This window comes from Cryptomeria japonica, chromosome 6 (genome assembly GCF_030272615.1).
Source record: "Cryptomeria japonica chromosome 6, Sugi_1.0, whole genome shotgun sequence".
NCBI lineage: Eukaryota > Viridiplantae > Streptophyta > Pinopsida > Cupressales > Cupressaceae > Cryptomeria > Cryptomeria japonica.
In genome coordinates, this window is record NC_081410.1 from 148,925,479 (window position 1) to 148,946,318 (window position 20,840).

General features: G+C 32.9%; 1 protein-coding gene across 1 annotated transcript; it reads right to left on the reverse strand.

Annotated features, from left to right (window-relative positions):
* Positions 1-18,516: 18,516 nt before the first annotated feature.
* On the reverse strand, positions 18,517-19,982 carry LOC131064962 (uncharacterized). The gene is made up of 3 exons (XM_059221971.1): positions 19,934-19,982; positions 18,769-19,345; positions 18,517-18,679 (listed from the first exon to the last, which is right to left on the reverse strand). The coding sequence occupies exons 1-3, from the start codon at positions 19,980-19,982 to the stop codon at positions 18,517-18,519; spliced, it is 789 nt and encodes a 262-aa protein (XP_059077954.1).
* Positions 19,983-20,840: the final 858 nt, after the last annotated feature.

Consider the following 20,840-nt stretch of genomic DNA (forward strand, 5'->3'; position numbering starts at 1 on the left):
TTGGATGATGAAGATGTGGTTAGAAATTTGCTGAGAAAAGATGAAGTACAAGAAAGGAGAAGAAAATGGAAAAATTTGATGAGAGTTGAAGCAGAATTGAAGGCTACTAACCCTAGTTTCTTAGGTTTTTGCCCTGATAGCCCGTATCTGGAGAGGATTAACAAAATGTTGAGTTTATATGAAACTCTGATGGAACAAATGCCTCAAATTCTAGATTCAAAAGTGGCTACTTAATAGCAACTGCAAGACCCCCAAGATGGACATTCTTCACATGGCAAGAGGCCACTTATTGTGTCTGTTGATGATGTAGAGAGTGGGGATGAAGTTCAATCTATTCAAGTGCTAGTTGCAAAGAAACAAAAAACCAATGAGGTCGGTACAATTGTGAGGAGAGACCCTACTAGAGCAATTGTTACAAAACAAGGACAATACTTTCATCAAATAAGGACACATCTCAAAGAAGCAGGGCAGAATGAAGAATAGGGAGAAACAAATGAAGCCCTTGCTCAAGGCTTTGATGAGCATGTAATGTTGTAAAATGAGTTCATGAAAGATGATAACTTTATTAAGTCAGATGAATTTAAAAGTTTTTTGACAGGATTGAAATGAAAACAATTAAGAGAAAATCTGATCATAGAGGAAGCAAATGAAGAAAAGAAATGGGAGATCATCAAGGCACTGCAAGAATATGATCTTGATAGGGAGCAAATATTTGTGGAACATGCAAGACAATTGATTAAGAGTACTGGTATGATTATGATGCCTGACTGGGATATCCAATCTATTTTTATTATTGATCAGATTAGGAAGCAAGAGGACCCAATGTTTAAAAGTGAATTTGAAATTGGAGATGTAATAAGAGGAACATGATTTAATCCTAAGTCAAAGACACTTGCTGCTTGGTCTTTGGCCCCTTCCACTCAAAATCCCCACGTTCTAAATATCCAAGTAGAAAAGAAGGCTAACAGAATGATCTGGAACTTGCAAAACACAACTGACACAAAGATTGCCTCATTTTTGACTCAAGTGTCTTTCATGAATTTATCAAAAATAGAGGATTTGTCAAGAAGATACATAGAAATATATACCCAATTGATTACATTGTCTAAAAAATATGAAGATACACTGATGAAGAAGGGCGCTCTAGAGGAAGAGTTAGTGGAGTTGAAAGAAAAAATTGCAAATGAGCCCCCTCCAATACAGATTAGAGAACAAGTACAAGAAATACTAGCTGATGTGACAACAAAAATGCAGGAATACACAGGGAAAGTTGAAAAGCTTGAAAAGGAACAAAATGTCAAGGCTATCTCTGTTGTGTCAGGAATTCTGAAACACAAGATTAATGTATTGAAAGGAAAATTGATGGTAGTGCATGATTTGCACATTTCTTTGAAAGAGGCAAGTAAAACATCCTCTGAGGCTGTCGCTTTTCTTGGACCTTTGTTCAATGTTTGGTCAGGAAGAAGTAGATTAATGGATAAGCTAGATACTACAATGATGTATAGTGACGAGTTCCCTCCCAAGATCAGTGACACTAAAGACATGGTGGAGGTAATGAATGCAACTTATGCATTTTTCATATGGAAGGATGTGCTTATGAATGAAAAATTGTAGACATTTGGGGAGGGTTATAGTAAATTGGTGCCTTCAATTTATGGTAATAATGGAGATTTGAAATCAGTTTCTGATTGGACCAATGAATTTGATTTGATTCTGGAGCAAGAAGAAATAATCAAGCATGTAAATGAATAAGTTGATGCTGATTTCCTTAACGGTATGCTTGATTCACTGTTCAAGGTTGAGGTTGACCATGCAAAGTTTATTGTTGAGTCAAGGGTAGTTACAGATGCCAGATGGATAGATTTAGTTGCGAAGTTGGAAGAGGTAAAGGCATTCAGTTGGCCAATAGACAAAGAGATGGACAAGTGGCAAGCCATGCTAAAGCCAAAGAACAAATCTCAGGTTGAGGTTGCTACCCAAGATTCCTCATAGTAATCCTAAGCTTGTTGAATCCTCATCTTCTAAAATGATTCCAAGATTAATTTGAGAGGGATGGCCACTTTTTCTTTTTGATCGGTAGAGAGGGATGGCCAGTTGGCCACTTTTATTGATGTTGAACTTGAAAACTCTTATATAGTTATAATAGCTCAACTGTTCAAGAATTTGATAAGTGCATAGTTAAATCTTATTGTGAATTTACTTTCTAATATCATTATAAATATATTATCAATATCATTTGCAGTTTGAGCAATGAGATCTTCACATAATTGTGTTCGTGTTGGATTTATGTTTTCACTATGAATTGAATGGTCAAGGGTTTTTCAGTTTACATATGAATTTGGGTTGTATATGTAATTGCATTATTCATAATTTCATTCCTATTTATCTGCAAATGAATCTTATAGAAGTTTAATCAGTTTGTCTTGAATTATAAGTGACTGAGACTCTATGCCCTAGGATAAGGCATTGGTTTGTTGTCTTGATGCTTTACTAATTATGTTGTATTCCTATCTATTGTGGTGTTTAATACTTTCATTCTTAATACTCTTATGATTTTATATGCTAGGGATGTTTATGTAATATATATGGAGGTGTTTTATGACTGTCTATAATCGGCCCACCAATTACAATGAGGTGAATCCTTAATATGATTCCAGACTAACATAAATTTTGTATTCCTCGGGATAATAGGATTAGGAAGCATTAAATGAAAAATTACATACACCATAACAATGCAACAAATGAAAAAAGTTAAATCTAATGATTCTAATCATTTGAAAGAGATAGAATTATACACAAAATAAATTTATATATAACTCCTTCAAGAACCTGCACAAAGCTTGACACTAAATGCTTTTCATTTGCTCTGTAAATGACTATATAGTATACAACTTGCTCCCTTCACCTAGAGTCTAGAATCACTACTAGAACCATAAAAGGAACCCCAATGACTATACAACTTGCAAAACTACTTGAGCCATACCATTATCACCATGATGCCTTCCGATGGAATGTGAGATGTTATGTTCTATCCAACGGATCATTTCCAAATAGAGGAGGAAGCCTTCATGCCTAGGAATAGAGAAAATGGAAAGAGGAGCTCGAGCCTTCATGCCCATGATCAAGGAAAGTGGAAATAGGAGCTTTAGGGTAAATGTAATCTGTTGGGGAGGGGTAATAGCTTCCATGTCATCATAAAGATGACTGGTTGCCACTCCCCACCCAAACAAATCCATCTTTCATTCCTCTATGGGCTCCTTCTTCAAACCCCTTGCCATCCTATGGCAAAGTAGAAGCAGAGGATGTGCCATGCTTGGCCTTTCTTGACAAGAAAAGGCTTTCACACCCCCTCTAACAATAAACAAACTCACATAGAAGAAAACAAAAAACCACCCATCCGGTATCACAGAGCACACAACAACTCCATGCACGATCCTGCTCAAACATCATCTTCCTTTCTAAGGAAAATACCACTCTCTGAAAATGAAAAAGGTTTCTTTTATGAGTTTCTCTTCTACCAATTAAGTCACCACTCTATTATATTTATAACATTTTCACACTTCATTTGGTGATTCTCTTTCACGTGAAAAATCATCATTTTGGTGTTTTTTCAACATGATTGTAGACTCTAGAAGTCATGCCTATCAAATCCACCGCATCCTGCTAAGTCTCATCTATTGTGAACAATTTTGTTCTGATTTTATTCCTCCTTGATTTGACAAATTCTGCTTCAAAATCCCTGACAACAAGCAACCTGAGCTCTTATTTCTCAGAGAAATCCATGATCTCCCATCTCTAACTCAGAAGCTATCAAATCCTTTTATGCCTCTGAAAATGTCATCCTCGCTTGTCTAATCAACCTTGATTCAAGAGAAACCTTCAAACTAGTCCCTCAGGAATGAGTCAGCATCCAAGCCTTAAAAATTTTAGTTTGCAAGCTAGCGACCAGATAGTTTGTGGTTAATTTTTATGGTTATCGCCAGCTCGCGAGGTAAAATGTCTGAAGACGTGATCAAGCCGTGAGTTGGCGACAAGTTGGTTTGGGTTTACATCATGAGGTCTCTAGCTTTTTGGGTGTTAGCATTTTATGTTACCGAGCTAGAGATTGTTAGTGAAATTGCTTTGGTCGCAAGGTCTCGAGTTGGTATGATGTCATACATTATAGTCGCGAGAGTTAGCATGTAACTCATTTCATATAGTTGTCACTAGATCTCATGTTTGTTTAATGTTAGCATTTTTAGGTCACGAGCTAGCGACTAGACTATTTGTGCTTAGGTTTAATGGTTATTGCTAGCTTGCGAAGTTAAATGTCTGAAGACCTGATCAAGCTGTGAGCTTGTGAGTGAAGTTAAATGCCTAAAGACATGATCAAGTCATGAGCTTGAAAGTGAAGTGCTAGTGGTTAAGAGAAAAATAGTTTTATGTTGGTGAGTACACGACAAGGGTTAAAGTTACCACTATCTCCAAGTCGCTGCGGTGACGAGGACTTAACATTTGTGGTCGAGAATTGGGGAGTGCCAGTTTAGTTTCCCTTAGTCGCTAGATCTCAAGGTTAAGAAGGCTTAGCATTTTCAGCTTGCGAGTTGGAGATAGAAGAGTCATAAGGGCTTGTCGCTAGGTCGTGAGATTTTCTAATGGGCAGTCTTCCAGGTAGAGAGTTGACGACTGTGTGCCACGTGTTTTAATTACTTAAAGTTAATATCTTGAAATTGCCAATATTTTTTTTTTATGGTTTGAAAATAGCTTGAAATCACCAATATTTTATTTTTATGGTTTGAAAATAGCTTGAAATTGCCAATATTTTTTTTTGATGGTTTGAAAATAGTTTGAAATCGCCAATATTTTATTTTTATGGTTTGAAAATAGGTTGAAATCGCCAATGCAAATATTTTTCTGGTTTCAAAAACATTAGAATTCGCCCATGCAAATATATTTTGGGTTTTAAAAACATTACAATTCACCAGGATTTTTCACAAACTTTGAGCAATCACAGCTAATTCACCAATGGAGATTATTATTTTTCTCCGTAAACCGCAAAAATTTGCCAGTAAAATTAAAATTTTCCTCAGAATTATACAACTTTTGTTAGGTTTTTACACCTTGTCCAAGGGGGGGGTTTCTTAAAGTTTTCCCTAGTCCACATTATCATAAAATCAGCTAGCAACTCCTCTAAAATCTCCTTTGCAAATTGGCAGTGTATAAAAATATGATCTATACTTTCAAGATCCTTGCAGAAAAGAGTACACCTATTGACAAGAGTGAAGCCTCTTTTAGTCAAATTATCTATTGTCACAATTTTACTACGTTCCCTTGTTTTTTTTAGGTGTCCCCATCTCGGGTACAAGGGACTCCTAGGGGACATCCCCATAAATTTTGCATATTGATAGTGAATTTTGACAATGAATTCTATAACGAATTTGACTTTGACTCTTAATTTAACACAATTTTGGCTTAATTAATTTTGCTAGTTCTTATATGTTAAGGTTCTATAATGTATATATGCATGCTTTATCCATGTTTTCATATGAATAGTTTAAAGTTGCCTATATATTTTAATTTTCCCTAATTTTATATAGTTTTCCCCTTTTTTATTTTTTATATAATGTATATGTGCATGCTACCATTGAAAGAAGGTTGAGCTACTACCCAAGCCTAAGAAACCAAAAGGCTACTCAAAGAGTGAATAGTTGATATGGTCCGTGACACTGCCTCATAGATGATATCTAGATGCTGCACTGTAGGTGGGGGATCAACAAGAGGAGTGGGGACATATGGGCCCTGGACTACTATGACTACCTCAGGTCTATTTTAAGGAATACCTAAACCCACACCTTGGAAAGGTTGGATGTCAAAGTAGTTCATATGTTTCCTAAAACAAACTCAACATACAATTTTTTGATGAAGTAGAAGGGAACATCAAGATTGTTGTTCGGTGGTTTATCGAAAACCATCCACCAACAATCCCAAAAGTTTTTCACAATATCATCATTTGTGTACAATTTAATATAAAGTTTTTTTTTTTGGGGGGGGGGTGTACAGGTTGACTAGTGTGGGGATTCACAAACAATGCGGGGATATCAGCTTTGGATATCTCGAGATCCTTGATCCCCTTATAAGACAAGCCATCTGCATATTTTTCCCTCATATAATCTCTCCACAAAAGAGAAGCATTGTGCTCCTTAGTGATGGTTTCCATACTCTTTTTGATGGATGTGAGGGGATCAAACACTGGGTTCAGGCGAGGGATCCTACGATAAACATCCACAATCAGGTAAAAGTACAAAACTGTGTCACGTTTTAGGCTAACTTATCAACACAAGTGAATTTAATTAATTTTAACTAAAAATTAATTTTAGTCAAACATATGGTCTATATATATTTATTATAGCTAAATTATGTATGGGCCACAACTTTTCCAATTGGAAGTATCTACTAAATGTATATTTTATACTACTTTTGGTCTAATTACAAAAAAAAAAAAAACTCGATGTTTCAACAACTCCTACTCTTATAAATAACATTTTTTTGAAATGTAAAAATACCTTATTATAGATCTATAAGTGAATTTTCCAAAATATATATCTTTTAATATTTTTTATTAATTTTTATATTTTATATTTTATTTTTATTGAAAGTAGGTCATTAGAACTAAAATATAAGGTTGATTATCTTGTCAAGGAAAAATACTAAAATTTATGAAAAAAATATGGTTCAGTAGAGAAAAGAATCTATGTCAAGATCATATAATTCTTTTCTAATTTGGATAAATAATTAAGAAAAAAGGTGGTGGGAATTGGAAAGAGTTATATTTCAGCACACACAACTTTTCAAATTTATTGAAAAGTATTTATCTATAAAAAATGGTAAAAAGTGTATCCATGCACTAAAGTTTCAAGTTATCAATATAGAAAAAACAATTCAATAAAAAACCATAAAATTTACTAAATAAAGTGTGGTGGCTTGTGTAACTTCAATTTCACCATTTTTTCAGCAGCTACATTATAGTGTTTACTTTATAAAAAAATACATTCAAATAGTTTTTTAATTTTTTGTTAAAATTACAAACATAAAATAGACATAAGAATATAAATTTTATTAGTATACATCATTTCAAAATTCAAAACATATATTTCACTTTCTATTGATTTAATTTAAAAAGTTGAATCAACATTGACTATTTCCTTTATAAAAGTGTGACACATCTTTGTAGTTTTACCCAATCCCCTCAATTGGTTCAAATTTTGTGCAATTAAATCTTGAATTGAGGGGGGCTTTGGAAAAGGAGGGTTTTGTGTAGGAGGGTTTGGATGTTGCGGTTGTGGTTGATCAATGTTTTCACTGTTATCCCCCATTTTTTAACCCAAGTGAATGTAAATAATTGAATTTAGTTAACAAATTTGAGCAATTTTGTATTTGATTTTAAAAAAACCTAGTTTTCATGAAAAAGACATATTTTGAATGAAAAAATAAATAAACATTATAAAAATGAAAAAATTTGAATGAAAATGATGAAAAACAATAAAATTCCTGCCTTTAATTGGATGTTTTCGCAAATTTGGGTCACAAAATTGGATATCGGGTCCTACTAGAGATCACATTTTCCTGAATTCGCACAGCCTGTGGGTAACAAATAACCCACGAGCTATCATAGTCCTTTTTTATTGTCTTAGAGAAATCGGATATTAGATTTTTATAGTTAAATTATTTTAAAATAATAATATATTATATAATATATAATATATTACATATAATATATAATATATTATTATATATATAATATATAATTTATTTTTTAATTTAAAATTACCTATAAAAATTGAATATCTGATTTGCCTAGGTGTTTACCATGCCAAGGTGTATTGACACCTAGGCCAAGCAAAAAGTCAACACAGATTTTTGTGTTTTTAGGCGAGTGGAAAAGGTTATTTTTTTCACATCGCCACTTTTTGGACCCCCATGATCCTGCACTAACCCGAGTATTCCTTGGGAAAGAACTCGACACTCAACAGAATGTGTTTTCTATTTTGGTCGAGTCCAGAGTCATATAGCAAACAATTGAATATTCAGCCTTTAGCGGGTCCAGATTTTCTGGTTGAGCAAGCTTCATTATTTGCGGTTGTGAGTGTGTGGAACCACTCAAGACTCGGTGGGAATTCCTTTTCCACTTCAGTGAGTCTTGAGGAAATGAGAATAAATGCACTGTGTGAATGGAGTCTGAGTGAGCAAATCGACACTTGGTGAGATGCCCAAGTTAATCTCACTAAGCCCTGATTAAAAGGAGGAAGTGGGTCGCGTACTAAGAGGAAGGTGAGTTGTCAAATCGACACTTGGTAAGATGCCAAAGTTGACTTCAGTGAGCCCTGAGTTCATGAAGATGGTGTGCAAGGATATGAAGAGAATACCAATGAGGTGACATGTGTCATTATCAAGTGCCAAGATAGGTATTACATTTGTAGGTGATAATAAAGTCAATAACAAAGATCGAAGTTGGCACAAGGGAAGTAGCTTGCACATTGCATTTGAGGGTGCGAAATGCGTAATCAAGAAGCATGAAGATCACGATAGAATCATCTATTCATGATGAGTCTCAGAAGGATAAGTCATAGTTGTTCATAGACAATGGGACAAAGAGATCAAGGTGATGACAATAAGAGATTGCATGGATAAATACAGCGGTGATTTTTGAAAGAAAAAAATGACTAAATTGGTAATGGGGATAAAAGTAGGGACAGTTTTAAAAGCATAAATTAAGAGAAATAGTGTGCATGAATAAATACATGAGAATGAGCTATTTTTAGTAATCCCAAATCCTTATAAAAAGGGCATTGAGCTATGTCTCAATCAATTAGTCATCATGATAATCCTGCATGTTATCATGAGGATGGTTGTAGAAGAAGGATTCTCATTTGTAGAATATTAGGACTAACTAGTTTACAGTTGAAGGGGCCTTGAAAATATTTTGGACAATCGAAGGGGACTTGAAAGGAACTTTCGACAGCAAGAAACCTTTCAAGGGTTGTCCATAATTTCCCCTGCACCACCAAATGGCACAAACGCAGTGAAAGAGGATTGGTAAAAAGTAGCTGGGGGAGGCAGATGGTTCAGATGTAGATTTTGTATAATGTTTCAATATTATGGAAGTTGCAACCCCCCCTTTCTGCTTTCAATATTCATCTGTAAGCTTGTCCTTCTGCTTTTATAGCTGCTAGTCTAGGACTATGAGCTCCTCCTCTAACTTTGAGGATGCTCCAATATTTTTGTTGTCTAGCTCCTCTATTAGTTTTGGAGTCTCCTCTTCTAATTGGATAAGTTCTCAGCTTTCCTTCATGGAAGCAGCATCCACGCGATGGTGGGATGACTTAAAATAGTTAGGCAACAATAGGAATTCATTCTTGATCAGACGGTTATGATGCACTTGCCATTTTTTCTCTTTTGGATCCAATGAGGAGGTCTCTTTTTTACACAAAGGGATGATGTGTCAATGTAAAAATTAGCCAGTTGTAAAGCAGCCTATAGCTTATGCATTCCTTTTGTTATAAAAGGAATACCAGGGCTATAGCCAAGCGGTTTTAAAATTTTTGTATCTTGGACTAGGTAGCTGTAGGGTTAATCTAGAGGTTTTGAGTTTAATCATAGAAGCAGGATATGGCTTTCAAAATGTAACATTGATTAGAAATATAATATTTTCATTGTTTAATAATTGGTCTCCTCGTTTGTTTTCAAATTCATGCTAGCTGATGTATTAAGGATACACTGGTTAGACTTGATATGTTAATATCATTGTGTGATTCTGCTTATGGGTTTCTCTCAAGGAGAGGATTAAATTCTATATGCAAATTATAGTGTTTTGAAAATATTTGTAGGATTAACAAGAATTAATGAATGTGATAGCAAGTTAAATCATGTTAATGTCAAGCATTAACATTGAATAATTTTCTAATTCAAATCATTTGTAGAGTGGGGTCATGTTTTCATTTTGTGGGTGTGACTCTATTCCCTTGGATAAGCACTGTGTTATTTGTTTCTTCTGATATGTTTCCAAAATCTTCAAAAAATCAAAATTCCTTTCTCATTTTATCTTTTGGTTCTATGTGGACTGGGGTGTGATTTCTAAATGCATGTCAGATATCCCCTTTTTTGTTAAGGTGTTGCATGTATAAATTTCTCAGTCAATTGAAGTGTGTTTTGGGATCAAGGATTTGTATGAATTATGCAAAAGAAGGTCCCCTATGTAACTGAGAACCATCTACCTTGGAGTAATTATTTATGCTATGAGTAAATTTTAAGACAATCCCAAGTGTATTGGTCATAAAAGAAATACCCTCCTGATTTGGGTAGATCTCAAAGTGAAGAAGGTTGTGAGAGCCTTGTTACTATTCGAATTTCTTGTCCTTAGTCTATTGATATTTTTGAGGACACATTGAAGGTTCTATCCCTGACTTGAGCTACGATGTGATCCTCAAGGTTGAGAGTTGCAGGAGAAAGCACCAACAAGTCATTTGGTTCTATACCAGACAATATATGCACACCAAGATATCAATCCAGACGTCATGGATGTTATGGATGATATAGTTATGTAAGGATTGTATGCAATCAATATGTATGTGCAATTTAGGTGTTGTGATTTTTGGTTAGAAGTTATTATACAGCATGAACAACTTTGGATGCTAACCTTTTTGAGGTCCCATTGAGTTCTCATTGACTCGAGTATCTCGGTATTAGGAATTATTGTTGATCTTGGTATCTATTATGCATCCCGGAGTTTGCATTTTTTATGGTTATCATAAGTATCTCTTTGATTTTTATGATTGTTGTTTCCTTGGTATGTGTGGAGTCTACATTTTAGAGATATTGGACTTGATAGTGATAATAGGTCTGTTCTCTTAGGTCCGGATGACCCTTGCCATTTTTTTGGTAATTTTAGTATATGCATTGGTAATCAGAAGCATGTAAAGGAATTGTGTAGAGGTGTTGTGGAGGATGACATGAGCTTATTGATAACATGTTGGACTTGGCTGACATGCTATTCTATAATTTTACCCTTCAATATATGTACATGTACATGAGTGTTGAATGATATACATCAATCAAGAGAGAGTGTGTGTGATGTGTGGAAGATAGTTGGCAGTGAAATAAATAGTGTATGTGAGAGTTGTAAAGAGTGAAGGTAATCAGTGTCATAGTAGTGCAGTAGTCCTTTACCAGACCTATTGTGGAATAGTGGTTCAGATCTATCTCTAATCAGATCTTCTGTAAAGTTTGAGATTTTTAATTTGAGCTTAATAATGGAACTGATCTCATGCATTTGGAGATGAAAACCTTCTTAGTTCAACCTTTTCAATTATAGTGAACATTCTGGCAGTAAGCTATTTCTTTTTGTATATGCAGTGAGTAGTTCGATAGTGAGCCATTTTTGTAATCTGCTAGTGAGCCACCTGTTTGTAAACACAACTATAACTAGTTATATTTTCCTGAGAGTTAACACTCTCTATGGTTTTTCCCATTTGGGTTTGTCACATACAAATTCTAGTGTTTATCTTGTGGTTGTGTTCTTCTTGTTTATTCTTCATTAATTATTTACTTTAGTCAAGTTTGTTTGATATTTTTGAGTATATCTTCTATTGGATTTGAGGAAAAATCAACTCTATAGCTCCCAAAGATCATCTGCATGAAAACCTGTCACAGAAAGAGAGAAGTAGAATAGCTATGGAGGCCAGAATTTAGAGATCCAGAAAAGATGAGTCATATTGATTGTGCAACAAGAATGCAATTCAATAATTATAGTTGTTATTAAATACAAAGAGAGAATCCTTATAAAAGGATACTCAAAACCCTAAAGGTGAAAACCCTAAAGAATTATAAGATTCCTAAGTTTAGCTTAAGCATAGAGTATAATAGACTAATAATTAAATAAATAATTATTAGCTAATAAAAGATTACTCTAACACCCCCCTTAAGATGAACTTAGGGAGTAGCTAAAAAACAACTAAGGACTTAAAAAACATATTAAAAATGCAGGAAAGCAACAATGGGTCCCAACAACTAGGCTTGAAGAGGTACCCAAGTACAATAAAATCTCTGTAAAGTGGAGAAAAAGGAGAAAACCCTATGGGAATAAAAATCCTCTCCAAGAAGAGATGAAAGGTCAAGTGAAGGACTAAGAAGCCACAAAAAAGAGTGTTCCAGAAGATAGAAACAAAAAAAGAGCATGAAGAACACCACCGAACCATGAAATAGCTGCAAACACTGTCGAAGAGTAATTGCTGATTTGAAGAACCTCCACTGAAATAGAATATGACCAAGTAAAGAAGACTATGATTTGCATGAGTGCCCTCAAATGACACTACTTGAATCAAATGGCAAACAAATGCAAACAACTAAACTCAAAGATATAGATGGCATGAAACACCAAAGCTTGAAGAGTTGATCAATCAAACCAAGGAAGCATTAGAAACAACAGGATAAACCTCCCCATAATGTTGAAAAGGGAGAGGGATAGGTACACTGAAAAGAATGCCCAACAAGAACTACATGACGAAGAACTAGGAACATCAAAGGTGCAGAGAAAATACATAATGTCGTAGAAGGATCACTCACTTGACACACATCATGAGGCTAATGTCGTGGAAGGAACACTCACTTGACAAAGGTATATGGCAAACAAAAGGCAAACATCAACCCCCCTGTGGCACTTTATAAGTAGTGCATGTATAATAAGACATAAGATGTGCAAGATCCCAAGTATATAATGCATGGTGGCACTTTAGCTCAGTGTGTTTGCATAAATAAAATGCTAAAATGATAAGAAGAGACAGAGGACTAGAAACAAAAATAATAGCCAAAGATGAGACATCCTACTCAAAGAAAGAGATCCCAGGACCTGAAACATCCAAGATATTCACCAGAGTGCTGAAAAATGAAAAAAAGAATTAAATATACCTAGAGAAAAGTCTGCAATGAAAACTCTTCTGAATGAAAAGAACACAGAACAAGCTTTCCAACGATATAAAGTTTTCAAAAAATGGATTTTGGATGCTCAAGTTATGTCTCCCGGAGTGCAAAAATGAACCTCTGGCTTTGACAGAAAAAATTGCCTTAAAAAAAAAATCAAAAGTTAAAACCTCCATATCTGGATAGAGCTCGGAAAGAGATTTCCGACGATATAAGATTTGTCAAAAAAAACCTCCGTATGACCAAGTTACGACCAAAAGAAAAAAAACTCCTCTTTTAGGACATAAAGAGGGTAAATATAAAACATTCTTTTTTTTTTTATGATAATTTTCTGAAGCATCTGCAAGTACAGATGTACGGATTTTTGTGCCTTGTAAAGAATGCCAATGAAAAAAGCATGGCCTAGATGTCTTTGTCACCGAAATAGGTCAAATTATATATCAAAATTTGTGGAAACAACCTCTTGAATCCAATTGTGAGGTCCTTTTGGCACCAAAATGTACCAAATAAATCAGCTACTCCCAAAAATGGAAAAAAAAATAACTATACAAACCTTTGAATACATAGATATGAAGAACAAGGCCCAAAACCTCTCATAAAGAGAACAGGGGCATGCATATATGGAGCTTTGATACCATATTGGAGTTGAGAAAAAATAAACTCTATAGCTCCCAAAGATCATCTGCATGCAAACCTGTCATAAAAAGAGAGAAGCAAAATAGCTATGGAGGCCAAAATTTAGAGATCCAGAAAAGATGAGTCATATTGATTGTGCAACAAGAATGCAATTCAATAATTATAGTTCTTATGAAAATACAAAGAGAGAATCCTTATAAAAGGATACTCGAAACCCTAAAGGTGAAAACCTTAAAAATTTATAAGATTCCTAAGTTTAGCTTAAGCATAGAGTATAGAGTATAATAGACTAATAATTAAAAAAATAATTATTAGCTAATAAAAGATTACTTTAACAACTTCAATTGGTAAAAAGTTTATTGTTTTAAAGATAAGTGGGAATATTGATTCACCCTCCGCTCTCAGTATTCTGATCCTTTCAACCTAATCAACAACATTTGATTTCATTTTTAAAACCAATAAGAGGGGAGATGAATCTAGATAAGGACTTAGTCAAACTCTAATTTCTAGCAATCCGCCAATCCAGGGAAGAGAGCGGTTGAGAGTGTTTGCTTTTCTAAAAATATCCTATATTTTCTTTGATGTTGTTAATAATAGTGATGGCTAAGGAGTCCCAATGGCCTTTTCTATTCCTAAAAATTATGTTATTTCTCTCTTTCCAAATGCTCCACCTTATATGAAAGAAGGCTAGGCACCATAGTTCCCTAATAAGGGGGTGACTCAACAGAGGTGACCAGACAAAAACATAATCCTTATATACTTTTATATTTATTAATAATTATTAATAATTAGTTATAATAGAGATTAACTTATGGATTGGACAAGAAGTTAGGAGTAATATGAAAACTACATTGACTACAATGATTTTGCAGTTATTAAGTTCCTTAGAAATATGGAAAGCATGTGTAATTTGAATGAGTCATTATGAGGAAATTTATATTCAACCTTGTATGAAGGAGAAAAGGGCTACATCTATTTTTCTAAATCACATAGAAGACCTTTTTCATTCAATATTTTGTTTAAAAGTTATATAAAATGTCATTACATATTTAATATTGGTAGTTAGGTTTTGGGTTTTGAGTGAGTAAAAAAATACAATAGTAAAGAGATTTGATTAGTATGTGAACAAAGAAAGAAATAAAACACAATAATATTATCATTTATGACATGAATAGAATTAAGAAAGAGAAGTATAGAACATGAAAACAATATAATATGAAACCACTGTACAAAATAATAGAAGAACTAAGGAGTCCAGAGAAACATTCCAGTGTTTATTTTATAAACATGATACCTCTTTTTTTTAGTGTGTTTGTGTGGGTGTGTGATCTCTTTTATTTTTTATTGATTGTGTATTCCCTTCTTCTAACCTCATGTTTGTTTGGTTATTCCTTTCTTCTAATAGATACATGACTATTTAGCATGGGTTGAGCTCCTTGAGCCAAGAGATAAGATAAAATGCTAGTCCAATGACCCATATTTATTATTATTGAAAAAGAGAGTAAAGCTTCACAATTGCTCCAACATTAATATATTTCATCATCCTAGGCCCATTTTGTTGTGAAAATTTGTCTATTTTACATGTTTAATAGTCAAGATGGGGCCAATTATTAGTGATAGAGTGCATTTAAAATATATATTAATGTGATATTTTCTATGTCTAACCTTTCTTCAAATCTCTCATGTTTATCTTTCACATGATTCATGGAATGTTTAAAACTTATTTTTTATGTTTTTATTCATATCCACACATGTTTACGGATAAAACATTGAGTTTTTGTAATAGTAAAAATATTTTGTATATGAGGCTTTTTATCTAAAAACAAAATTCTAACTAAAAAATTGTATATTGTCTTTGCTTTCTATTTATTTTGTCAATGTTTAAAATTGTATATGCACTAATTCTATTATATAAACTCTATACTCTAGTTTTTTTCGCTTTTAAAAATAGTATAAAACTAAAACTGGGATACAAATTTATTTGACAAACTGAGATTTTGGATACCCAAATAAAAGCAAACTATTATTTACTTTGAGCACTAGTCTACTTTAGATTATATTATATGGGTGATCTAATAAGTTGAGATTTCCTACTAGAATAAACACTTCTTAAAAGTGACTTGAACACAAATAAATAATTTTTAAAGTGAAAATATAGATTTTTGGCTAACTTCATTAAATCATTAATTAAGTTCCAATTTTTTTTGAAGGTGTGCCTGGAGCAAGTTTAAGTCTTAAACAATATTGATGGACTAGATCTTCATCCCTGCTACTTATAAAAGACTATAGATCCATAATCCTTCTCCTCGGAGAAAATTAGCTAAAAGACAACTTTTAATTTGAATGTATGTAAATGTATATTCCCTCATACTATTATAATCTGTTATATAAAATAAAATACCAAAATCAATATAATCCAATTATTTATATGAAAGAGAAATCTCAAAGATTCTTCCATAACTATTATTTTTTTAGTATAAATTATTTTAAATATAATTACATAGAACAACTATTTATTATATTTATACTTAAATCACATATAAGATCACCAGATTATTTTAAATAGAATGGATAGAATGTTTGAAATGAAATATGACAATAGCAATCAAATATTGGCTTAAAAACTAATTTTGAATAGATTGTCCCCAGAAGGATTAAGACAGATTTATTCAATCTAACAAAATCCAAAGTTTGGCTTCTTAAAATTAAAGACAACTACGTAAATTCTTCTTAAAGATACTATACACCACGAATCACGGAGGCAAAGACAAATAGCATCTATTACATATTTCTTAGAAAATAATAATCTGTATTACACACTAAAATTGAATGAATAATGGTACAAATTTAATGTTGATGTCAATTCAACTTGAATTGATTGAAAATATTGTTTGATTCAATGTTCATTGATGGTAGAGTTATTCACATGTTGAATTATAAAATACATAGGTCTAAGTTTTTTTTAATAACTAAAGAAACATATCAATTACTTATATCAAAATCAATAATAATTGCATCATTTAAATTGAAACCATTATTTTATGAGATTTTAAAATTTAGGAATTAAAGATAAAGAAAATTAATGTCATCTAAATAAAATAATAAGAGATATCAAATTGTTTGACAACATCAAGTATAATGTAGAGATAAAATAAAAGCGCTTCAAAATCAATTATTTCATAACTAACCCAAAATTGTTTATTTGAGTAGGAGAAATGTTCAATGATATGATCAACCATGTAACTGCAAAGCCTTTAAATATACCTTCACATTTTTATTTTTATTTTAACAAGATGTTGGATAATATTATGAATCATATCTTAAATAATTCTCAGTAAATTGAGAATTGAAATAAATTATAATTTAAATAGTAATAATTAATGATAAACAGATATTAAATATTTTTTTAAAAATGATATCAAAAAATAAATAGTATTTATTATAAGAAAATTATATTTAATAATCTAAGTTAATTGTTTTCTCTCTTCTTAGATAAATAAATTATTTTATGATTGATGAAGGGGTTCACGAGGCCACCATAATTATATTATATGAAAACAATTATAATAAATGACATGAATACAAGCTAGGGGACAAAAGAGAACTAAAAATCTAGGGTGAGCTATGGCAAAAAATAAAAGAGGCACAAACCAATTACTAAAGAAAGCAATTGTAAATCCAAACAAAAGGTAAAAATAATAGGCACAACAACTTAACAATAACATTACAACTACCAAGGTCCAATATTGGAGGAATTAATTTGAAGAGGGACACTAAATCCATGAAAATATTTAGCAATATTCTTGAGGAGGAAGTGTAGACAATTGAACATGCTAGAAGTATGAAGACAAAGAACCTCACATAAGTCTTTTTGAAGCTAGTGAACCCATAGGAGAGTAAAAAATAAATCCTTCTAGCATTAATGTGAGTGCATGCACCAAAGCACAAGAATTATGCATGCCTCTTTTGGAAAAACACTGACTAATCAATCTTTTCAAAATCAAAGTCATGGTAAATAAGTGTCTTTATCTTTTTTTTTAAATTGATAGTCAAATTAATACATTTATGTCAGTTTTTATTTAAGTTTTATTTATTTTTGAATCTAATATGATGGAATGGTTTAATATAATTATACATCTATATGTTACACACAGTTTGTCACATTCCCTATTCTTTATCTAATCTCAATTTATATCTATTTACACATCATAAATTTGTCTTTACCCCATCCATAGTTGAACTCATTCTCATATATTTGTCATTATTAACCATTTATTACACCCATGCTCTCACATTTATTTAGACATTTGATCCCTACTTTAAATCTTCACTTTCCTAACCTAGGTCAATCTCAAAGCATGCATGTTTGATCCTAAAAGACCCATTTAATCCCAACAACTCAATTTTTTTGAATCCTAATTCTTAGCTTGCCAATATAAACCATTCACATGCTCGGGAATGCCATGGAGCTAGTCCATTAAAAGACTTGATCTAAGGGAACATAACCCTATCAATCTGACAACTCTCAAAAAATATTTCAAAATATTATTGTCCATACAGTCATGTATTGAATCAAATTACAAAAGTCGATGCTCTCTCAAATTCACCATTTAGACTATAGATCACTCTCATACATTTAGATCACTCCCAAGCTACTTAAATTTGATCCCAAAAATCTCACATTTAACCCACAAATATTTTAGATTTTGTATGAAACCCTAAATATTTATAAAATAGTAATCAAAACCATTGGACGCTAGCATACTATTATAGCTACAATTCTTATAAATACAGGTACCTTAATGCGCAATAAGAACAAACCCATGGGAAAGATATAGCAATTAAAGTATTATTGAACTTGAATTGGAATCCCGGATATCAATTGTGATCTTGCACATTTTATTAATTCAGACTTAGTCAACACAGCATTTACAAAGAATTGGTATCAGTAGAGAACCAATAGATTGACGAGAAAGGTGACAAATATATATTTCCTGTTTCTGGATTTGGACTGTGTTCCTGTTTAGGAGGAAGTCCTCCCACAGTGGAAACTCTCTGCACGTATTTCACTTGCTCTATATATGATCTACTTCTGCAATTGTATTCAAAAGGAAAAGAGCCATGAATAAAATGGTGAGAATAATATTAATGAAAGAAGAATAATATGAATCATATACTTACATGTAAGGAGGATCAGCAGCATAACTGGTGGCCTCAAGTTTGGTCCAAGGGATACTATCTTTATCTGCTATAACTGTAATCACTAACTTGAAAGTCACTATAACTTTCCCAAGACCAGAATGCATTGACAATTCCCATGCAAGCTGTCCTCCCTTGTCATCAGCTTGTGAAAGAAAATAATGTCTTCCCACTACTTGGTGTCCCGGTGAAGTATAGAGCAAAGCTGATACATTGAAATTGATCCAGGAAGAACCGTTGAATCTGTAGTACTGATATCCTTCTCCATAATACCCCAGAATAGGGATTGAATTCTTTGAATCAGTACTTATTTCAGAAGGAATGGCTGCTGTATCAGGGGATCTATCTTGAGACCAGAATAAATACTGTGCAGTGTATGGGACTTGGATTTCTTTTGCATCTTCTTCACAATATGGTGGGGAGACTCCGCCCTTGGAATGCCTGCGTTGCACATATGATATCTCACTTGCATGCCCATACCCACTATGACTAACTCCCTTCAGCAGCAAATCATCAATGTCATCCTCATTCTCGCCCTTCTCTGTACCGATTGGGTTAGCTGTAACCATATTAATAACATGTCAAAATTCAAAAGACAAGAGGTTTCTAAAGATGGTCAAAATGATTGAAATGCTTTAGAATTTGTTCGCAATTTTAATCAATGAGACAAATTTGGAGATTATTTTAAACTATCAAATAATTGAACACTCAAATGCAAATTCATGACAATAAAGATACAATTATCTACCATTCCTTATTCATGACAATAAAGATACAATTATCTACCATTTCTTTTTTTTAAATAAAAATGTATTGTTATTATTTTTAGTCAAACATAAAAGTTTTGAGTAAATCCTGAACCTCAATTAAGGGAGCAATAATTATAACACAGAGAGCATGCAAAATGAATAATATAAGAAATGGAACATCAAACCTCAAAGACAGATGTAATATTATTATTTATTCATTAAAACATTTAATATTGTCAATATTGATATAGTGTAATGGTTTAAATATGGTAGTGTTGTTGTTTTTGTTATCAAGGTTCAAACTTCATTAACATGAAGATAAGATCTCTTATTTATGATCTCATCAATTCATAATTCTAGATAAAAAACATTCGAACAAAATTTAAAATTTACAATACCTTTAACTGTTGACTCAGGTATGGCAGACAGAGGATCTCCTTCCACCATGCTGAATGAAAAAGTGGGCTAAGCTCCTTGAGCCAGGGGACGAGGAAGGTAGTAATGGTAGCCCACTGATACATTTTTCTCATTATCATAAGGAGAGTAAAGTTTTGCAGTTGCTCCAACATGGGTATAGTTCATCATCCCAGACCAATTTGAGCTCTTCTCACATCGGTAAATCTGGACTCCAGTTCCATTCACTTCCAGTAAGAGTCTGCAATTAAAACATGGGTGTCAATTACGAGTTAAACTGACTGGGTGTCAATTAAGAGATTTCCTGATTCAGATTGCATAGTTTTTTCTGTGAACGCAGCACAAACTAAAACTCTTCAAGAAAAAAACAGAGATTCAGATTGTTTCTCACGAGTTTCCAAACGTTGGCTTAATTGAACTTTTTGTAAGCTGGAATGTTGCTTCAGCGGCATGTTCAAATGAAAGGCACGTTGCCAATTGCAATAGGATAACTGAGATTACACGCAAAAAGTTCCTGCATATTGAAGCCATTGTTCTCTACTCTTCTTTATTCAATGGATTTTTTCTCTTTGGAGAGCTGAGATGGCTTTCAATAGTAAACACCGCCACTGGATCCCATGCTGAATCTTTCTTGGCACGTTATCATATTTCCCAAAATACTATCCATTCTCTTATTTAAATATAGCTTTGAAAAACTCCTGTTAATAGATCGTTCTGTAAAACACTACTTTTCTGAAAGATAATAAATGTTATGGGAAGATTATGATAGTTTCATCCAATCTAAAAATGACTCGTTAAAACTCAAAACAGTTATGGAAACACGTGGAGAGACCCATTTTTTACTATTTCTTAAGGTTGGAGAAACGCGTTTTTTTAATGCAGATAAAGAGG